Source organism: Pleurodeles waltl, chromosome 9 (assembly GCF_031143425.1).
Source record: "Pleurodeles waltl isolate 20211129_DDA chromosome 9, aPleWal1.hap1.20221129, whole genome shotgun sequence".
Lineage (NCBI taxonomy): Eukaryota > Metazoa > Chordata > Amphibia > Caudata > Salamandridae > Pleurodeles > Pleurodeles waltl.
In genome coordinates, this window is record NC_090448.1 from 406,609,301 (window position 1) to 406,631,370 (window position 22,070).

Genomic DNA, 22,070 nt, shown 5'->3' on the forward strand with positions numbered 1-22,070 from the left:
AATTAGTGCTAGGAGCTGCCCCAATGACTTGCTTTTTTGTTTGGAAGACTAAGAGTTAGTTGAGTGCAGGGTCTCTTTTACCTCAGTGGTAGGGCTCTCGGTTGTGTTTCTAAAGGACAGTGAGAAGAGTGCCTAATATGGTTTGCAGATTGTGGGCACTGATGCTAATTTTTGGGAAACAGGACCTTTTTTCCGAACTCTGGTACATATTTAGTGAGAGCGAGGCATCAGAGGTAGAAGGGATTACAAAGAAAAATAGGAAAACAATGACAAAGGAGGGAGGACGAAGGATAAAAATAACCAACAAGAGTGAGGTAAAAAGAGGGGGTTTGTAGGGTGCTGGAAGGAGAAGGCATGAGGCTGAACTGAACCTAGGATGCCTTGGTAATCTGAAACCCCAGCATGTGCCAGTGGCAGGCTCCTGAGAAAGACGTCGAGACCCTACACAAACGTTGTTACAAAATTAGGCACTGCAAATGAAAAAATGTTCTTAGCTCTGTCTCTGTCAGATAGTTAGCAGTTCCTTTTTTAGCTCAGGAATCGGGCACTTGGTTGCTCTAATCGTTAACAATTTACGCTGCTACAATAAATCCCTCCGGAGTAGAGTACTTGATTATGTACCTAAAGACTAGTGATCGGGAAGCTCCTTCAACTCAAGAGCAGAGCATCTGGTCTTGTGCTGCCCTTTGGTTAAATAATCGGGGTTAATGAAAGCGCTTTTGTTTACGGATATGGGCGATTGCATTATTATGTTTTAGGGATATTGGGAGGAAATTAACATTTCAATCAGCGGCAGAGCTCCTCTTAGGGGCCTGTGGTTTGAAGGGAAAATGTAGGTTCCTCTTTACCCTGGAGTTATCGGTACTAAGTCGCCCCTCATCTCCCCCCGTCCTTTAGTGGTACTGATAGCGGTCGAAGGTTTGGGCAACTTCTCTTTCCTGCGACGGAAGAAAGCGCTCGCACAAGAGCAAGAGACATCGAGTTAGTCACACCGGGGCGTGCTCAGAAAGGTGGAAGTGAATCAGCCTCCCCGGCCGATGCAAAAAGCTGCGAAGAAGGGGCAGGAAGAGGTGACCCCGCACTACCCGGAACCAGCCCTTATGCCCTCTGCCCTGCTCGTAAACAGCTGGACGAGGGGAGCGCAAGCCGAGGCGTCCGGCAGGTGGATGCCTGACCTGAAAGGGCAGTGTTCTGAGAAGTTGCTGTCGGCCGGGGCTCGGGACGCACCAGGGTGGAGCCGAGAGAGGGCTCGCATCAGTTAGGCTCTTGTCGAGGTGACGAGCTTCTGTCTGCCCTTTCCCAGGGCAGGCCTCTATTCACCCAGCAGCCATGGCGCAGCGAAATCTTACCTCAGCACAGACGAACAGGGCCTTTCATGGCCCCTAAATGAGCCCACAAGGACGAATCCTAACTCCTGTATGGTGACTGGCTGACGACCTTCTGTGGAGGACCATGGGGGACAAGCATGTGGAGGAGCTGGTGCAGGCGTTCATGGCCAGCCCTCTGGTCACCTGGGTGAGTGGATCTTGGCAGGTAGAGTGTGGGCAAGGTTTCTGACGGCGCGGGCGAGACTCGTAGTTCAGCTTTAACAGAGGGCCTGTATAGTCCAAAGGGTGTATATATTTTTATAATGGCAGATGTTGTCTCTTTTAATACAGGACCACGGTTGCGTGTTTAATATAAGTTCTAGCCATGTGCACCTCTTGTACAGGGTTGAGGTGTAACATTAATACAAGGCACCATGATTAGCATTCAAAATTATAAGCTGTACATCTTTAATACTGTCCATAAATGCACAACTGTCAAATTTTGATAATTTGTAGAAATTAACTAGCGCATTTGCAGAAAGTGACGTCAAATAATCTTTGATATCTACAATCACGTAAGAAGGTAGCATGTGAAATAATAAAAAAAAAAAATATCGGGAAAATACATTCAATTTCAAACTTACTTAAAGTAGACTCGTAGTTTCCAGAAGTAGCATAGTAGCACCCCAATGTGTCCAACACAGCTTCTTCTAATAACTGAACGAGGGCCTGATTTACATGTTGGTGGTTGCACCACCAACCTGCGTCAGACACGGGCCCAAAAAGGCCACCGTATTTAGATGTATTGCGGGTGAGCCGCAGACCCCCATGACAGAGTGTTCCTCTTAGTCGTCAAGTAGGTGCGTTCCCGCTGGCTGTATTTAGAGGTTACAGTTGGACAGACGGTGCTCTGGTGGCGGTTTGCTGATGGAGGGAGGACATCTCTGGACCCAGTGGACATCAGACAATGGCAGTGGCCGTGGAAAAGTGTTAAGTCTCTCACACACACACACACACACACACACACACACACTCTACCCTTCACATATGTGTCCCCCTGAATCACGCACAACACACCACACCACATACACACCATTGCCATCACACCACAACACCTACATGCCGCAAACACACATACACGTACATGCATCACATAACATACACACACTAGTTACAATGCACAAACACAACACTACCGCAACCAATACACTCATCTACATAAACACACACACACACAAGCACAACTACACACATCACAGCAGCGACCGCCACACAACATGCCCCTGAGTTCTGCACGCAGCAACAAAATACACAACACAACATACGCAACATCCACGCCATAGGCAAGTGTCACACATACTGACACAACCGCATCACCCACTACTCCCTCCACTTCATCCAGCCAATCTCATCAAACGATATAAACACATACTGACTCACACACACAACTTGACATGTGCATGTCCCCTTGCAGTATGCACACATCGGCACAGTTGACAAGTGTGAATGTACCGTCATTGGGGTACCAGCATTCATTTGGCTTTGAATACTGATGCCATAATCCCAGTTGTGTATGTGTTCGATATGTGTTGTGTACCAGTGTGCCCTCACGTGTCCCTGACATATGCATGTCGCCGTAATAAAAAAAAAAATGGCTGACATGTTCCTGTCTGCAATGGTCCTGTGCCCATGTGCATTGACCTCCCAACGTTCACAGCCAATGCAGGTTGCCTACTTTTGTGTCCAGTGATGGGGGGGGGGGGTGTTTTCTCGAGAGTCTTGTGGCTTGTGGAAGGTCCTCTCCAGTCGTGTCTAGCCAGAAACAGAAGTTGAATCGGGAGAAAAGGTGAGTTTTCACCCTATTTCCCCCACAATCTGCCAAGTAAGAAGTGGTGTTTGGACCGCCACTTTTTGCTTGGCAGTATGGCACATCCAGATCTGCTCAGTGGTAAGTGTGGGTGAAGTCCTGCCATCAGCCACTCTTTCCTATGGCTCTGTGGTGGCCGATGGGATTCCTTGGCAGAGTCGGCAGGGCAGGGCTGGGGCAGGTTAACTTAAAGTTTATGGGACCCCCAACATCTAAATACAGTGGTCAGAACGTCATGGTGGCGGGCACATGGCGTTTTTTTCAACATGGGGAATGATGTTTACAAACTTCTCCCACTTTGCAGTCAGAAAAAGAAAAGTAAAGTGAATTATGTGACAATCCTGGGATACAGAGAGTGTGAAAGGAAAGGCTGTATGTTTTTTTTTGTCCTCATCTCACTGTATGTTGTAATTTTTGTGTTACACAACAAAATGTAAATACCTGTAAATTAACTGTACACACTCAGCAGTTCAGAAAGCAAAAATGAAGTACTTTTTCTTTGTAATTCTGAAGTGTGATTGAAACAAACAATAGGATCAAAACAAATCAAGACACTTTTTCTTGGTGATGCACAAATGATAAATGTTCACTGAAACCCGATTTCCATACATTATAATTTGTTTTCATTATAGTTTTATGAGTAAAACTAAAATGTGCAAATTCAGTGGCCATATCAATGGAAAATACGCTGTCTGTAAATGACAGTGCGCCATCACTCAATGCTTTAGTTGCATCAAAAAACTGCATGCTCATGTCCATTAAAACTAGGTGGGTCGCAAACGTTTGTCATGGTAATAAGTGGGTTGTGGCGCTAAAACGTTTGGGGAGCACTGTTCTAGACCCTTAGTGATGCTTTAATACATGGTCTGCGATGCAACTTTAACTCAGGGCCTTTTATTAATGTATTACGTATTTAATGTAGGCATTTTAATCATGTTTAATTTGTGGAATTCCATGGTGCAACTTATTTTGGAATGTGGAGCCTACTTTTGTGTCCAGTGATGGGGGGGGGGGGCGTGTTTTCTCGAGAGTCTTGTGGCTTGTGGAAGGTCCTCTCCAGTCGTGTCTAGCCAGAAACAGAAGTTGATTCGGGAGAAAAGGTGAGTTTTCACCCTATTTCCCCCACAATCTGCCAAGTAAGAAGTGGTGTTTGGACCGCCACTTTTTGCTTGGCAGTATGGCACATCCAGATCTGCTCAGTGGTAAGTGTGGGTGAAGTCCTGCCATCAGCCACTCTTTCCTATGGCTCTGTGGTGGCCGATGGGATTCCTTGGCAGAGTCGGCAGGGCAGGGCTGGGGCAGGTTAACTTAAAGTTTATGGGACCCCCAACATCTAAATACAGTGGTCAGAACGTCATGGTGGCGGGCAGGTTTTCAGTCAGAAAATTGACAGCAGGACTGTTACTACCAACATCTTACTCAGGCCCTAGACTGCAAGAGTTTCCATTCAGGTGGAATTACTTCCTGAAGTTTTTTCATCCCTCTGGAGCTGTTGTAGAAATAACAGAGCTTTGAAAAGAGCTGTGCACATTCTAGCCCTTCTAACAAAGGTACGACACTTAGCCTGGTGTGAGTGAGAGATCAGCCCTGCCTCCAAATAGGCCTATCACTCGCAGTGAATGAGTGAGTGGTCTCAGAAAGGTGTAGATTTAATAATGTGTTAATAGTACATCTTTCATACTTGGCCTCAGTGTCGGCAATAACAGAGGCAGTGCAGTGCATTTTTGATAGATACAGGGCCTGCTTTTGAGGTTTGATTAAAAAGAAATCAATTATTTGGGGGGCAATTTTAATGCAGAGAGTGTAATGCCATTTTAATACATACTTTATATTTTTACTTATAATAGAGATGTGATACTGCTTTAATACAGAGACTCAGTGGAGCTTTGAGGATTTGCCCTTTGTGCTTATACCAGTGGCATAGCACAAAATGATGAGGCTCCTTTGCAGAATGTGATGAGGGGACCCCAAGTCTCCCATACGTCAAGGAATTCATTGGTCTTGGGCTGAATAAGGTTCTCTTGAAGGGTTGCCCCCCACGCTGCAGTGGCCTCCGTTACGCACCTGGCATACATGACCTCCATTGCAGCTTTTGTACAGGCATAAGGTGCAGCTTTGGGACGTGGCATGTTGTACATCTTTTTAATGCATAATATGCAAATTTAAAAATAGTCAGCTGTGCAGTCTTAGATCTAGACCAGTGTTTCCCAAACTGTCGTTCGCGACCCAGAGACGACTTTTGATGGGCCATAAAAGTCCAAGCTATAAATAAAGTTGCCTTTATATTCTGTATATAACTTGTCACATTTGCTGCACTTCAATGTTAGAGGTCAAATGCCAAGCTTTGTCTTATGACAAATTGCTGCTTATGTTTTTTCAACATGGTTATGACAAATTAATGCTTACGTTTTTTTCAACATGGGGAATGATGTTTACAAACTTCTCCCACTTTGCAGTCAGAAAAAGAAAAGTAAAGTGAATTATGTGACAATCCTGGGATACAGAGAGTGTGAAAGGAAAGGCTGTATGTTTTTTTTTGTCCTCATCTCACTGTATGTTGTAATTTTTGTGTTACACAACAAAATGTAAATACCTGTAAATTAACTGTACACACTCAGCAGTTCAGAAAGCAAAAATGAAGTACTTTTTCTTTGTAATTCTGAAGTGTGATTGAAACAAACAATAGGATCAAAACAAATCAAGACACTTTTTCTTGGTGATGCACAAATGATAAATGTTCACTGAAACCCGATTTCCATACATTATAATTTGTTTTCATTATAGTTTTATGAGTAAAACTAAAATGTGCAAATTCAGTGGCCATATCAATGGAAAATACGCTGTCTGTAAATGACAGTGCGCCATCACTCAATGCTTTAGTTGCATCAAAAAACTGCATGCTCATGTCCATTAAAACTAGGTGGGTCGCAAACGTTTGTCATGGTAAAAAGTGGGTTGTGGCGCTAAAACGTTTGGGGAGCACTGTTCTAGACCCTTAGTGATGCTTTAATACATGGTCTGCGATGCAACTTTAACTCAGGGCCTTTTATTAATGTATTACGTATTTAATGTAGGCATTTTAATCATGTTTAATTTGTGGAATTCCATGGTGCAACTTATTTTGGAATGTGGAGCACAGCAGAAATTTGGGGCCTGTGATGCAGCTTTAATTAAGGACTTGTGCACCTTTCATACAGGCGCTTTGGTGCATTTGTGATATGAGGCTTGTCATGAATCTTGAGAAAGGGCCATCAGTGCAGCTGTAACGTAGGGCCCGGAGAACAGAGTTAGTCCAGGTCTATTAATTAGGGTGACTGGACTTCCCCGGACAGTCCTGGTATTTAGGGGGCTGTCCTATGTCCCCACGCTTTTCTTAATTTTAAATTCATGCCCCGGATATTGGGACAAAGGTCATGTCATTCTCCAAAGCAGAATAGAAAAGTGTGCTCTCTTTCCACTGGGCCCCTCTAGTGTCCGAAATAATTTATCTCTTTGCAGTGCAGGTTGGCTGTATGCTCCCAGCAGTGGGGAGACAAAGTGGGGAGAAGGGCAGGAGAGAGGGGATATACTGCGCATGTTCTGCATGTTAAATCCTGGATTGCGAGGCATCTTTAATAGCGAACAGCTTTGAAACTGGAGGTGAAGTTTTAACAAACGCCTGCAGAACAACTTTAATACCAGGCATTTCAAACATGTTCGAAATTGGAGATGCAGCTTTAGTATACACCTGTGGTGCGTTTTAAGTCTTGGTTTTGACAGCACAATTATCTAAATGCGTATTGTTACCAAAACTTTAAAATACACAGAATGGGCTTTGGCTGCACGCAGAGGAGTATTCCTTTTTCACTTCATGCTGTTGATTTTTTGGTATTTCATTCCGCCTTCTTGGAAGTGCTTCCACTGAAGTACATGAAGGACTTTTGTAAACCAAAAAGTTCCCTTAATCCTTTCTCACTGCATGCTGTTGGCGTTTTGGTAGATCGTTCTGCCTTCCAGGAAGTGCTTCTATTGGACCGCATTGGGGACTATTGTACATCTACAAGTTCACACTGTTTGTAACATTTCATTCTTGTATCCCCTATAACTATCTATTCTCTGCAGAGAGCAATCCCTATTTGCTACTTTTTTTTTCTCAGCATTGAGAAAGCCAGTAGCCCATGTTTGCTGTCATAAACAGCATGTTAACATTCAATGCATGTGAACGCCTTTGTACATGTGTCAGGACATTAAAGCCAGACGTGTAGGCTTTATCAGTGTTTGTTAACAAAGAGTCTACAGTGCAGACTTATGAGGGTAGTGCGCAGTTAAAAGTAGAGGATGTCAGGGGCGTGGCCAACCAACATTGCCGACCAGCCATGATCTCCGGAGGCTCCGCTCGAGTCCCTTGCAGAGACTCCGTGCGAGGTGTCACAATGTGAGTCAGACACTTGAAGTGCACCTTAGAAGGTGCAGGGAGGATAAGGTACCGCAATAACAGGCGCAAATCCAAAAGAATTCACCAAAATCAAGACCCACCAGCAACAGAGCACAAAGAACCAACATGACGGCGGACGTGAAACGCTGATCTGGGCCCCACCTTGTGCGGAGCGGCCAGAGGCACTGGACCCGCTACGAAGCTGGGCAAAAGTTGTTTGGACCCTCAGGCCGGCGCAGGCCCCGATCCCGGAGCAGGGCGCCTAGAGGATAGGCCCAGCGAAGCCATTGACTGGGCCAGACCCGGGCAGGCCTAGAGCCTGACGCGGACACAGTATGCGGGCAGAGAACAGCGCACAGCAATGCACCAAGTGAGCGCTGGGGGGAAGGAAGGTGAGCAACCTGATCCGACTGAACAGCACTGCTGCCTAGGGGTTAGTGGCACCTCCTGGAGAGAGGATAGAGGCCTGCAGCCCAGACTGCCTGACCCTAACATGGCGCCCAGCAAGCGACACACAGTGTGGGTCAAGAGCAGACATGTGTGGCTGACCAAAGCGCAACACAACCCCCACACTATACAAGTGCTACAGGCCATGCAGCAGCGATAGAGCGGCAAAGAGCATGACTGGGATGAGTACCCTGCTAATACCGAGGACTGGCAAGCGACTGTAGTGCATGGCGACCCGGGCCCACCAGGCATGACACAAGGAGGCAAATAGGAGGGAACGGCCTGGCTACCCCTACCAAATGTGACGGCGAGGGGGGTTACTGATTTGGGAGCAGCATTTATGTCCAAAAGAAGGCCGCCATCCAACAGGGTCTCTAACTACTTTGGATCTGCTGTGCACAGGTTGGACGGACCCAGGCAGGAAGAAAACATGACGCTGACAAAAGTAGACCTCCTGACATTGCTCCGAGACTTCAAAATGGAACTGCGCAAAGAACTGACAGCAGATATCAGGTCCATGCTTGAATCATTCAGCTGGAAATTAATACCCACCTGACTTTTCTCCAATCCGATGTAGACTCAGTGGGGAGCCACACCCTGGACCTTTAGGCGAAGGTCCAAGAGATGGAACAACAAATAGCTCCTATAGAAAGCAGCCTCACCTAACTGAAGACCCAACTGCATCTAACTCTCCTCAAGTGCGAAGATTTGGAAAACCGCTCACGTAGAGACAACATCCGAGTGAAGGGGCTGGAAGAAGGCAGTAAAGGCCAAGAGCATTTGTGATGGGCCTCTTCTCTATTATTCTAGGCAACAAACAACCAGAGGTCCAACAGGAGCGAGTGCATAGGGTAGGGGTCCACACCGCGAGTGAAGGGAGGAGACGCAGAGACATCCTGGCAAAGGTGAGCTCCTTTAAGGTGAAGGAACTGATCCTCCAGAGCACGAGAAAGCTAGACACTATCTCCTTCCAGGGTGCAGAATGCGCATTGTATCAAGATGTGGCACCAGCAACGTTAGCCCGCAGACTGCAATTCCGACCAGTCACAGAAGCCTTGAGGGCTAGAAATATCAGGTACAGATGGACATACCCCTTTGGTATAGCCTTTGATCTCAATAACAAACAACACCACTGTATGGACATCGAGGAAGCTTTGGCCCTTCTGGACCTACAGGAGAGGAGCCCTAAAGAGACTAAGGGACACTCAGATGGACCACAAAGGAGGGGGGAGACAGCCACCTCCACAGAGAAAGCAACAGAGAAAGGGGAAAATGAGCAACAGGAGCAAAGGCCGGCAACCAGTGTGACAAGTGGGAACAAACAAAATGAGACTTGCCCAGCCCTGCAACGGAACACTTGAGAACCACGGATCCACTCCGATAGGAGGCTGGAGACCTAAGGAACATTTTTGGAAGAGGCCTGGGAGACTCCCCGGGCTTCAGTTGACGTCAGGTTATACGAGCCACAAGAAGTTAATAAGACAACAGATGACACTCATAATGTTTCAATAGGCAGTCTCTGCGAGGGACTAGGGTGGATGAGTACTTATTCCCCACCCCCACAACGTTAAGATGCTTAGACATGAAGGAACAACATGTTTACTCGTTAACAGTTATGTTTATGTTTTTTTTGTTATTTCATGTTCAGAGCTGGCATGAGCAGGCATAGGCGGGGCTATGGGATACCGGACGGAGAAGGGAAGAATTGGGCCATTAAGTACTCACTAAGATGGGCAATGCTAAGTTTAACCAAAGCTGTTAGAAAAGCAAGATGCTTGAATTCCTATCGCAGAATGTTAAGGGATTGAACTCCCCCAACAAAAGGTCACAACTTTAGAAATACTTTGGGGACCATCATTTTGATATAATAGCCCTACAGGAAACCCATCTCTGAAGGGGGGAGGGATGCCGGCTGCACCACAAACACTATCCACATGTCTACACGCATCAGCAACCACAAAACAGTGTGGGGTAGCCTTGATGTTCAATAATTCCACTCACTTCCAGTTGCAGGGCACGAAACATGAGAAAAGAGGGCAGATATTTTGTAATCAAGGGTAGTATTAGAAGGGAAAGTATGTACATTAGCAACTTTGTATGCACCCAGCAGTTAACAAACTCAATTCCTCTTAGCCTTCTTGTTTATGTTGGAGGGCTACGCAGAAGGATATATCCTCCTGCTAAGCGATTTTAACTTGATACGGGACAGCTCCCAGGACGCAACTCACCCCCAAAGAACTCAAACGAGTATCTTTGCAAAATCCGTTAAGGTTGCCCTTAATAGGCTCGGTCTTTTGATGCGGAGCGAGCGCTTCACCCCATGGTAAAAGACTACACCTTTTTCTCTCACTCACATAGATCATATTCGAGGATCGATTATGTATTCATGAGCCACCCCTTACGACAATTGCTCCGATTGGCGTCAATACGTCCAACCATAATTTTGGCCATACCCTGCTGGGGACTGGAATTGATTGGCCCACAACACGCTCTAGATTCAGTAGATGGTATTTCCCTAATATATTGACCCAAGACCAAATACTTCAAAACGAACTAAGGAAAGCAATCGGGGACTACTTTCAGCATAATAACTCTACCGACACTTCACACCTCACAACCTGGGATTCATTCAGAGCTGTCATACGGGGTAAATGCATCTCTTTAGCAACCTCTCTGCACCAACTAAAGGCTAAGGAACAACAAGACTTGGAAAACAAATTGACGGTAGTGGAACAGGCTCACAAACTTTCCCCTACTTGGCTATCACAGAAGAAGGTGACCTCATTAAAAGGTAAACTGCAATCCATGTACACAGACAGAGCAGAAATCTCATTGCTACGCCTCATGAAAACCTCCTATGAAAATGGGAACAAAATAGGCCCGATGCTAGCAAGACAATTATGTACCAAACAGGCAAGAGTATATATCGCCCATATACGGGACGAGTCCGGCAAACATCATGCTGAGGAGGAAAAAGCCTGAGTCTTTCGGGACTTCTACACCGACTATATACATCAGAACAACCTAAAACCCCTGCACAAGACGCCTACCTACAACACTTGAACCTCCCACAGATACCCCAAGAAACTAATGGCATCTTAATAGCTCCTTTTACATGGGATGAGGTACAGACAGTCATTGACTCCTTCCCTCTAAACAAATAACTGGAGCCAGATGGATTTAATGCCCAATTCTATTGAACATTTGGTGCAAACTTGACACCAGATCTCACAGAGCTATTCAACCAGGTCAGGATGGGACATGCCATGTCCCCCACCATGGGTGAAGCTCTAATCACACTTATTCCCAAAACTGGAAAGGACCCCCAGTCGTGTGTGACCAATTTATAGCTATGATAATGAGCAATTATACTTGCCCCCGATCACAAATTATGGTGAATATGGTGGCTTCAGCATTTTTTGACCTGATATGGGAAACGAGGCAGGGCTGCCCCCTCTCCCCCTTGTTATTCGCTCTCAGTGTGGAGGCCCTGGCGGGCAGAATCCGGTCACAGCCAAAAATTCAGAGTATTCAGTTCGTCATGACCAGCACAAAATCTCAATGTTTGTTGATGACATACTCCTGTTTGTCACTGACCCTCGAACGACTCTGCCTGCAATCCAAGACAAACTTGCGGTATATGAATTGGGATTCAAGGTCAACAAGGTCCCCGATTTATACAAAGCAAACTCCCCCCCTTCTCAAAAGCCTGCAGATGGACTTTAAGCAATGGTCTCCCCTCTTCCACTCCTGGTTGGGACTTATTAACGCCATCAAGATGGAGGTGCTTCACGGATGTTATATCTATTCCAGGGCTTACCCGTTGATGTCCCCAAAGACTTCACGGAAGCCCGTACAGTGATAATGAGGTTCATATGGCAGGAAGGTAGGGCCAGACTATCGAATAAACAGCTCACAAGACTGAAGGAAACAGGGAGCTTGGCTCTCCCGGACCTTCAACTTTACATCATCACTGTATGATCTCTTCGGGCATCTGACAAACTATGGCTCTGTGTGGACCGTGCTGTGGTGGGACGGACCATATGGGACATGCTCTAGAAACCTAGTAACGACCGGCAGAGGAATGTCTATCTGAGCACACCCACGTCACTACACTCAAAGTATGGGACACAGTGACAAAGACCTATGAAGTCAAGACCTTCCCCTCCCCATACATCCCTATTCACTATAACACAGTGTTCCCCCCGGCCTTGACACCAAGACCGTTTGACAAGTGGCAGGAGGGAGGGTGTCTGCGAATCTCATACCTATACCATGGGGACAACATCCTAACATTTCAGAATTGCTGCAGAGACTTTCAATTGCCCCCATCAGAACACTTTCATTGCATGCAAGCTCATCTTCGAATGGCGGCCACCAGGGAACTGCTCCTGATCAAACCATATGCACAACTTGGTGGGTTTGAGTGTCAAGGAGAAGCATCTCCACTCTGTATAAATCCATGATGTCTGCCCATCGCATCTACACTCCCCACTACATCACATTTTGGGAACAGGTCATGGACTCAACAATGGAGGAGATGCAGTGGAATGTTCTCTTCCCAGACAAAATTATGCCATGTAGGAAGGCTGCAGGAATTGACTCTGGCACCATCACTCAAGGAAGCCAGAGGCATCTTTTAAAACCAGAAACTTCATAATATAAAGAGAGGAATGACTTGTGTGGCTATGGCAAGTTTTATTACAACACTTTCCCCAGAAACATCAAATATTTACGTTACAATATGCTCCCCCTACAGGAACTACGTTCTATTGTTAAGACCCCCATGCTCCTGTGTGCTCTCTTTTCCCAGGGCCATCCCCGATCACTGCTTCCCTGTAGAGGCCAGCTACTATGGCTTTCCGACCACTTACCTACACTTTACATTTAAATGCCTAAGCCTCAATGGCCGAGGCCTTAATAATCCCTCAAAGAGGTTAGCGGTTCTCTCTTCTTTAGAGCGCTCTGAGAGCCACATTTGCTTGTTACAGGAGAAGCACCTGTTGGCTAAAGACACATATCGTATGCGTTCCAAATGGTTCCCCCGGCAGTACTGGTCTTCAGCCCCTACGAAACACGGGGGGTGGCAATTTTGATATCGAAAGCTGTCCCCAGGGAGGTCATTGCTAAGATACATGAGGTTAAGGGTAGGTTCCTGGCCCTCCGAATGCGAATAGAGTCATTCCATTTCACAATTGCAACGACATATGCACCTAACACTCCACCAGAAATATTCATGAGACAGGCTATATCTGCGATGCTCACAACCCCGGACAAGGCTATACTTGTGGGAGGGGACATTAATCTTGTCCTGGATAATGATCTAGATCGATCAGGACACCGATATGGGCAGACGGGCGCTCTGGCCCCCGCTGTGCGACAGTGGCTGGCAGATTGCGACCTAGACGATATCTGGCGGACAGCACACCCAAACCTCCGAGACTATTCGTTTTACTCAGCATCCTCAAAGACTTACACACGCATAGACTATTTCCTGGCCTCTTCAGAGTTCCGCTCCCGAGTCAGGGATACCACGATTGAGCCCAGGGCTCTAACAGACCATGCCCCTATTACCTTGGTGGCTCGCCTCGACTAAGGCCGAGCCCGGGCCCCGGGATGGTGCTTTCGAGACATGATACTGCAATCCCTGGTAGCGGTGGAGGCGGTGCGACAAGCGATCCTGGACTATATTAGTCACAATGATAATGGGCTGACTAGCCTAGAGACACCTTGGGAGGCGCTTAAGGTAGTCGTCCGCGGGGAGGTGATCTCACTCTCGGCCAAAGAAAACAAAGCCCAGAGAGAACAGAGAGCGGTGCTGGAGCAGAGAGTAGCTGTTCTGGAACGCTCCCACAAACATATTGGCGCTCCCAGGGTTTGGAGGGAATTAGAGAAAGCGCGGTTACAATTGAAAAGACTGGACTGGGATTTGGCGGAGTATGCTGTAGCCCAGCTCAAGCACAAATTCTATATAGGGGGTAATCGTTGTGGGAAACATTTGTCCCATAAACTAAGGGCTCAGCGTTCTGCCAACGCCATAAAGATGGTGCGTTCCCCCTCCCTGGGTGAGGCACGTACGGATATGCATATAGCTGAGGACTTTGCAGACTTTATGCAGCGGACTCAGTAACTGGCCCGACCCCTCTTCCTACCTCATGGACTGTGTATTCACACCACTCCATGAGTGGGACGCAGCTTGCCTTGACCAACCCATAAGGATAGAGGAGGTGATATCGGCTATCTCCCGTCTTATGGTCGGGAAGTCGCCGGGCCCGGACGGCTACACTACTCTTTTTTATAAAACCTTCTGTTCAGAGTTGGCCCCAATCCTCACACAGCTCTTCAACTCTTTCCTGGAGACGAAGGCCCTTACACCCAGCATGCTAGAGGCCACCATCATGGGCATTCACAAACCTGGGAAGAGCACAGAGGATTGTGGTTCATACCGACCCATTTCACTCCTAAACATAGAGTTATTCATGGGTATCTTAGCACAGCGTCTTAATCCCTACATGCCTGGGCTTATCGACCCAGATCAAGTGGGCTTCATACCCCACCGACAGTGTGGAGACAACATGAAACGGATCTTACATTTAATAGACAAAACAAACAGATCCCACAAGGAGGCACTCCTCCTCACCATCGATGCGGAGAAAGTGTTCAACAGGGTGCATTGGCCCTATCTCTTCCGGGTATTGGATCGCTTCGGGGTTGGACCGGCGCTCCTGACCTGGATAAAATGCACATATCAGGAGCCCAAGGCAGCGGTCTGAGTCAATGGGACATTGTCGTTGCCGTTCCTGATTATACAAGGAACGAGACAGGGGTGGGCGCTGTCCCCGCTTTTATTCGCTCTTTACATGGAGCCCCTGGCACAATGACTTCACGATGATCCCCGTGTTAGCGGCATTAAATTTGGGGGCAATCACCACCTCATAAGCTTATACGCCAACTATGTGATTCTTACACTGGCGGAACCTATGGTCTCACTCCCGGTGCTCATGGACCCCTTATGCACTTTTAGTACGGCCTCAGGGTTTAAAGTGAGCACACAGAAATCTCAAGTCCTAAATTTGTCGGTCCTCCATCAGCACGAGGAGGAACTACGTTCCAGATACCCTTTTATATGGACAACATCACATGTCCCATACCTAGGCATAGGTTTAGCAAAGATGGCTCGTATGAACTATGCTTCTCTCTCAAGGGAGATACAGAACGACTTAGAGACGTGGGGGAAACACAAACTATCATGTTTCTGTAGGGTGGCTGCAATCAAAATGACAATCTTGCCGCGCATACTCTATCTGTTTCAGACACTTCCTCTGACTCCGCTGCCTAACACCATAACTACACTTCAGACGGCGATCTTGAAATTGATATGGTATAAGAAGCCTGCGCGCATATCACGTCAACATTATACCGTCCTAAGGAGGAGGGGGGCTGGCGGTTCCTTGCCTGTTGAGGTATTACCAAGCTGCCCAGCTGCGCTTTATGCTGTAGTGGAGCCGCCCCCTTACTGAGAAGCACTGGTGCTTCATGGACCAGGCGGTTGCTGGGTCCCATATCTAGAAGGAGCCCTGGCTATGACACAGACACAGAGCGAAGGGGCTGTATTCCTCACCGATCAGGGGTGTGACTCTCCGGGTGTGGGACGCGGTGGCGACAAGACATGGTTTGACGACCTTCCCCTCTCCCATGACGCCAATTTGTGCTAATCCCGACTTCACCCCCGGTTTACAGTCAGAGAACTTTCACCGTTTGTATGAGGGAGGTTGTAGAAGGGTAGGGAGTCTATTCGATCCAGATGGAATTATCCCCTTGGATCAGCTGAGAGAGACATATGGACTTACGGAATCAGACAGACTGATGTGCTATCAAGTCAGACATTGGGTACTCCAACCGACGGTCAGGCCCTTAGTAGCTAGAACAGTCACGCCTTTCGAGAAATGGCTCCTGGTAAAGAAAGATGACACGCGGTTGATATCGGAAATCTATAAACTTCTTCGCGTGGCCTCACCACCTTCCAAAACCAGGGGGCAGAAAAGGTGGGAGAAAGAGGTTGAGAGGGAACTGACAGAGGAGGAGTGGGATAGTATCTACTTCAGAGCACATCACACAGCTCATAACATATCGGTGCGGAAACAGCTTATAAATTAGCCACATACTGGTACTATACCCGGCGAGGTTGCACGCGTGGGACCCCACTAAACCTGGGCTCTGCTGGAGGGGCTGCAAAAACACAGGCACACTCATGCACCTGCTATGGCACTGCCCCAAGCTGAAAAGATATTGGAAGAACATTCTTGATGACAGAGATAGAGTATTCCACACTGAGATTCCCAGACGTCTGACTTATATTATCCTAGGTCTGCCTAACCCTCTTACCTTTCCCCTCCGCTCATTGAGGGGGCAACAGATTGCCCTTGCCCTCAATGCGGCACACCAGACGATACTAGCTCTGTGTGGCACAGATAGGGTTCCGAGCTACACTTCATGGCTTCATAAACTCTGGTTCATCCTAGCGATGGAGAAACTAACACTGGCGACTAGACAGAGAACAGAAGATGCGACCGCTCTCTGGAGACCCTTTATTCAGAATCTATCCACTGAATTCAGCGAACTTACTTGCCCTGCATACTTAAAGACTTTGAGGCTGCTGCAGTATGCCTAACCGTGGGAGGAACAGATGGCTGCGCCGGGGTGGGATGAGGCTCACGGGCCTGGTAGACAGGGGTGGGGTGTGTACGGGGGGCGAGAGGGAGAGGCATTGCTGAATGATGAACGGGGGAGCTCTGTTATACCTTGTTTCCCTTGTTGCATTCTTCCTTAGTTCTCTCCTTACCCCTTTTTTGATTAGTTTCCTTGCTTCATGTGATAACGGTTCTGGCATAATGATGTCTGAGGCGAGAAGGACAATAATACATGTCAGCCCATGTCAAACAGCACTCTCTGCCGGTCATTTCCTTGGCTTGAGTGACAGATGAAACTTTACTGTTTTCTTGCTGCCGGCCGATGCGGTTGTAGGCGCATAGCTGTGTATTTTGTTCACACATATCATATACCAATAAACAGATTTGATCCATAAACATAAACTGAGAAACACCTCTGCTCTTATGGCAATGCTAATAGTAAACAAAGAGGCAAGTCATGGATCATGTGTACCCTATATGTGGGCTAAATTCGTATTGAACATGGAGCAAGCGTGTATTTAATCAAACAAAAGAGTTTTTTTGTGCAGCAGAAATGCTGAACTCACATACTTGAAGGTGCACTCATGTGAGAATGAAGAAATAGGCAACTCTGTAAAATAAAATATGTACCTACGATCACACAATTTGAGACTCATTTACAGGTAAAGTACATTACAAGTAAATTATTCAATTAACTTGACCTTCAGGTCTAGTAACATTTTTATGATGTTTTGACGCCTGGTCCCTACCAAGGGTAGCAAGAACTTCTGACAAACCACTAAACAGCAACTGCCTGTCCAAAATGCTCTCCAAACAGATGCAGTGGTCCTCTTTGTTCCAACTGTGACATGGCCTCTCACACATAGTGTCATATGGTGACAGAGTTATGTGTGTAATAAGTGGCTGAAGATGTACGTGAGACAATTGCTACTATTTCGCACTGGGCAGTGCTTGCAAATTCCTTGATTGTATAAAACAAAAGAATTTCTTGTGCACCAGTGGTGCCTATCACTCACTAAGGTGAGTTCGCTAGATGGGACATATATCCTCAGTTTGCCTCCCACCAGGGAGCTGAAATGCAGATGAAGGATGGATGTCCCTTGTACCAGGAAGCCGGGCTGTGTGCTCGGTTTAATTTTTCAAGTAAAAAAAAAAAACATAATTCTTCCTGTTATTCAGGGGGCTTTTCAGATAGCCCCCTTGCTTCTCAGGGGTGGGGAAGTGGTGTAGATTCGGGAGTCACCCTCTTTATTCATTCCTGTAGAGAGGCAAAGGTTAGAGCCCTGTACAGTTTGGACGATGACGCGAGAGGGAGAGGGTTCAGCCCCTGAAAATCTCTGGTAGGTTAGTGTAAGTATTCTAACTTAGTGATTCCTGTAGTACAACAATCTCTAAGTAAAAATCCTTTTGGGCAAGGCACTCATGAAATGCGGTGAACAACCCCTTTCTAATGGCACTTCTCTTATCTTCTGGAACCTTTTGGGGCCTGAACATTGACCCTAAATACATGATCTCTAGGTTTGGTGGTGAAACTTAAAGTTCCAGCAGTCCTCTGGTCGGCTGTTCTATGATCTTATCAAGCAAGAGGGACTTCATCGAAGGAGAAAGAGGATCACCAGGGAGAAGCAATTCCGCTGCCTCTCTTGGCAATGGTGGGGGTCATTACTGGTACCCACACCAGTTAATCGCCATAGGCTGCATACTCGGACATTGAGGTCATATCATTAGGAGAGCTTTGAAAATCAACAAACTGCCAAGACCTACAGGTTGTGTAACTTAATATAGTTAGTAGACCTACAAGCATCCATGCAACATTGTGCTCTTGAAGTAGGATTGAAAATATACATTTTAGATCAAGGTTTTTAATTTGTCAAAGTTATTTGCTCAGTGGACAAAGCATCCACTGCAAGAGTCTGTGTTTGACCTCCATGGTCACAGGTTCATATCCAAGTGGGTCCAATCAGCATTGTATCCCCCAGATGTTGATAAATAGGTTCTGTTGAACTAGAAAGCAATAAACATCCGTTAACTGCCAGTTCCATTGAGAAACCCTTTTGGGAGTACATGTGCTTGGCAGTATCCCTGTTATGTTTCTATTTTTACTTATTTTTTTTATCATATTACACAGTTGTGCTGCAATAGAGTCAACCAAATTTACCAGGATTCTTAGAACTTTACCGACTACCGACCTATGGCTAAATCTGATCAAACTCTCTCAGCATTACAGAGGAAGATCCGTCTTTTAACTGACCAGTATCCGGACATATTGACCTTTTACAGGTAATCTATTGCTCAGTCCTGTCAAACCTGCAATGGACTCTATAAAATCTGCACGCCTTTCATTAATGCTCCTTAGGGGTAGCTGCAGGGCTGCCTTGCTGTTCCATTTTACATTCTAGCAATCTTAGGTTTTTAGCTAGCTGCACTGTGTCTTCTGTGACTAGTAGTTTTCCTTTATAATGGAAAACATTAAAGCTTTTTTCTATTATAAGCATATCCACCCTCCCCATCACGTCTCGGCATGTCAAGTTCTATTTGCTAATAAATTATACCTGTCTGCGGGTATCACACTTGACCAAGGACAAGTGTGCAGATAAGTAACTGACTATTCTCTAGTGTCTTAATAACCTTCCAACCTATCAGGGGAAGGTTATTAAGACCCAGTAACGCATGCAGTAAAATATAGATTTTATTATTAGTAGCACAAGTCCCACAAGTATTGTCTGAGTAAATGAATGGATTACTGAACTTTAGCTTAAATGTAATCCTTGGCTTGATTCGATTTCTTCTTAGAACATGAAAAATACACACGCTCAGAAAATATCACAGCCTGTTCTCCTACAGAGTTTCTGCACGAGCACAACAACACTGGCTCATGTAGAGAGAGAGAAACCAGATCGGCCTGTAGTAAATCTCAGCATAGCAAGTGGGTGAGGTGATATTTAGACTCCGGCTTGGCACTCATGACGTACTGTATTAAGCCAGGGCCCAAGATGCAGCTGTAGCACATTATGTGCAGCTTCTACAAAGAACCTGCTCTGCACCCTTAACCCCTTGGGTGCTCTGGACGAGCTAGTCTGGCCCTCGGCCATGGTTGCCTGGTGCTGAGGACGAGAACAGCTCATCCTGCATCTGGCCCATGGAGGGGGGGATGCTAGCACTCTCCAGTGGGCCTCCTACCACCCTCCCCTGGGCAGGGATGGAAGGGGAATCACTTCCCCTTCCACCTCCGCCCCCGTGACGTTTGATGACATCCATGAGAGATCGCGTGCTGACCTCATCAGAGGTCGCCCCATTTCCATCGTGATTGGAAGGGAAATGCAAAGCTTTTCTCTTCTGATTGGGGGTGTGGAGGCAGCCAGAGAAATGAAACGAAAGGCCTTTCCTTTTCTTTCATGTCTCTTTGAGCATTTCTGCAGCCCCATCGTGAAGCAATCGGGCTGCAGAAATGCCCAGTAGACACCAGGGATGTTTATTTTTATTTTTATATATGATGAAGGGGAGCAATCCCTTGAGCAAGGGTCACTCCCCTGGGGGCATTTTTTTAAGGCCTTTTTTGTCCTCCCTGGGGGCGGATCGGCCTATTGTAAATAAGCCGATCTGCCCCCAGAGGGTGCAGAAACCGCTAGACGCCAGGGATTATTTACCTTTTTTTTTTTTTTACAGGAGGTAAGCGACCCCTTAGGCAAGGGTCACTCCCCTGGGGGGAGAGGGGGCAAATTGTTTGTAGGCCATTTCTGCCCCCCTCCTGGGCAGATTGGCATATTTTTATGAGGCCAATTTGCCCCCAAGGGAGGCAGAAACCACAGATTTCTTTTTTTTGAAACAATTTCACAAAAGGGGGGCGACCCCTTAGGCAAGGGTCGCTCTCCGGGGAGGGCAAATTTGTTTTAGGCCATTTCTGCCCCCCTTGGGGGCAGATCGCTCTATTTTTCTTAGGCCAATCTGCCGCCAAGGGGGCAGAAACCAGGGATTTTATTATTTTTGTTTCACAAATGGGGAGCGATCCCTTAGGCAACGGTCGGCCCCCTGGGGGGCAAATTTACTTTAGTCCAGATCAGCCTATTTCTATTAGGCAGATCTGCCCCCCCCGGGGGGGGGGTCAGAAATCACTTAGGCACCACTTATGGGTGTGTGTGTGTGTATTGTATGGGGCGGCAGCCCCTTGGGCAATGGTTGCTCCCCATGGGGGCACATAACTGTTGCCCATTTCTACCCCACTTGGGGGCAGATCTTCCTATTTTTGTAAGACCCATCTGCCCCCAAGGAGGGCAGAAAGCCCACAAGACACCAGGGAAATTTTTTTTCAAAGAAAAGGGGGGGATATGGCTGATGGGGCAATTACCCCCAATCCACTCCCCGGGGGAGGGAGAAAGCCTACTTGAGGCCAGAAAATAAAAAATAGTGGGGTGGTGGCTACCAACCAGTATGGGCATGGTTATGCCCCCACCCCAACTGAAGGGGGTACCAGCCTTTCAGCTCTCCCCTGCACACTAAGGCATCTTATCCCACAGCAAGCAAGAGGACATTTGATTATTTGGGGTTTTGGTTTTACAGTTGGGCCATGAGAGCGTGTCTAACTCTCAAAATCGTCCCAAATGGAATGGTGATAGCTGCACTTTTTGGACTTTGGCAATGCTGCCATGTAGAAATATCTACGAGACCTAGACACATCTGAAAACTAAACATCTGGGTGAGTCCAGGGTGGTGTGCTTCACATGCACCCACACCATTTTCCTACACACAATACCCTGCAGTCCTCCAACTTTGCTTGAAATCACACATATTCCCCACATTTTTGTAATGGAACCTCCGGAATCTGCAGTAAACCACAACATTCCTACCACCCAGCATTGTCGTATCTATACAGGTAAAAAGTCTGCCCCACTTGTCAGCCTACATTTTTTTTTTTCAAACTGCCCTTTTGGACCCGCTTTGGTTCCCTCTCAATTCTGACATGTTTTTGGCTCTTCTATGTTACAGGCACTTGGCCCACCTACACAAGTCGGGTATCATTTGTATCGGGAGGCTGAGGGGAAAGCTGGGTGGTAGGAAATTTGTGCCGGTGCGGTGAGCCCATACAGAAATGTGGGAAAAATTTGATTTTTTTTTTCTTAGCTAAATTTGAGGTTTGCTGAGAATTTTGGGTAAGAAAACACTGGGGGATCCACGCAAGTCGCACCTCCCTGAACTCCTTTGGGTGTTTAGTTTTCACAAATGTCTGAGTTTGGTAGGTTTCCCTAGATGACTGCTGAGCCTAGGACCAAAAACGCAGAGTAAAATATTAAGAGAAAAGGCTGTTTTTGTTTTACCTCAATTTAAATTTTTTTTTAATTTCTGCTGTT

General features: G+C 46.8%; 1 protein-coding gene across 1 annotated transcript in view; it reads left to right on the forward strand.

Moving 5' to 3' along the window:
• The first annotated feature begins 1,094 nt into the window (after nucleotides 1-1,094).
• The window catches only part of LOC138259410 (girdin-like), a 632,998-nt gene continuing 612,022 nt past the window's right edge, over nucleotides 1,095-22,070 (forward strand). The window contains exon 1 of the mRNA XM_069207157.1: nucleotides 1,095-1,515. Within this exon, the coding sequence (XP_069063258.1) occupies nucleotides 1,453-1,515 (63 nt within the window). The 5' untranslated portion in view covers nucleotides 1,095-1,452. The remainder of the gene's footprint in view (nucleotides 1,516-22,070) is intronic.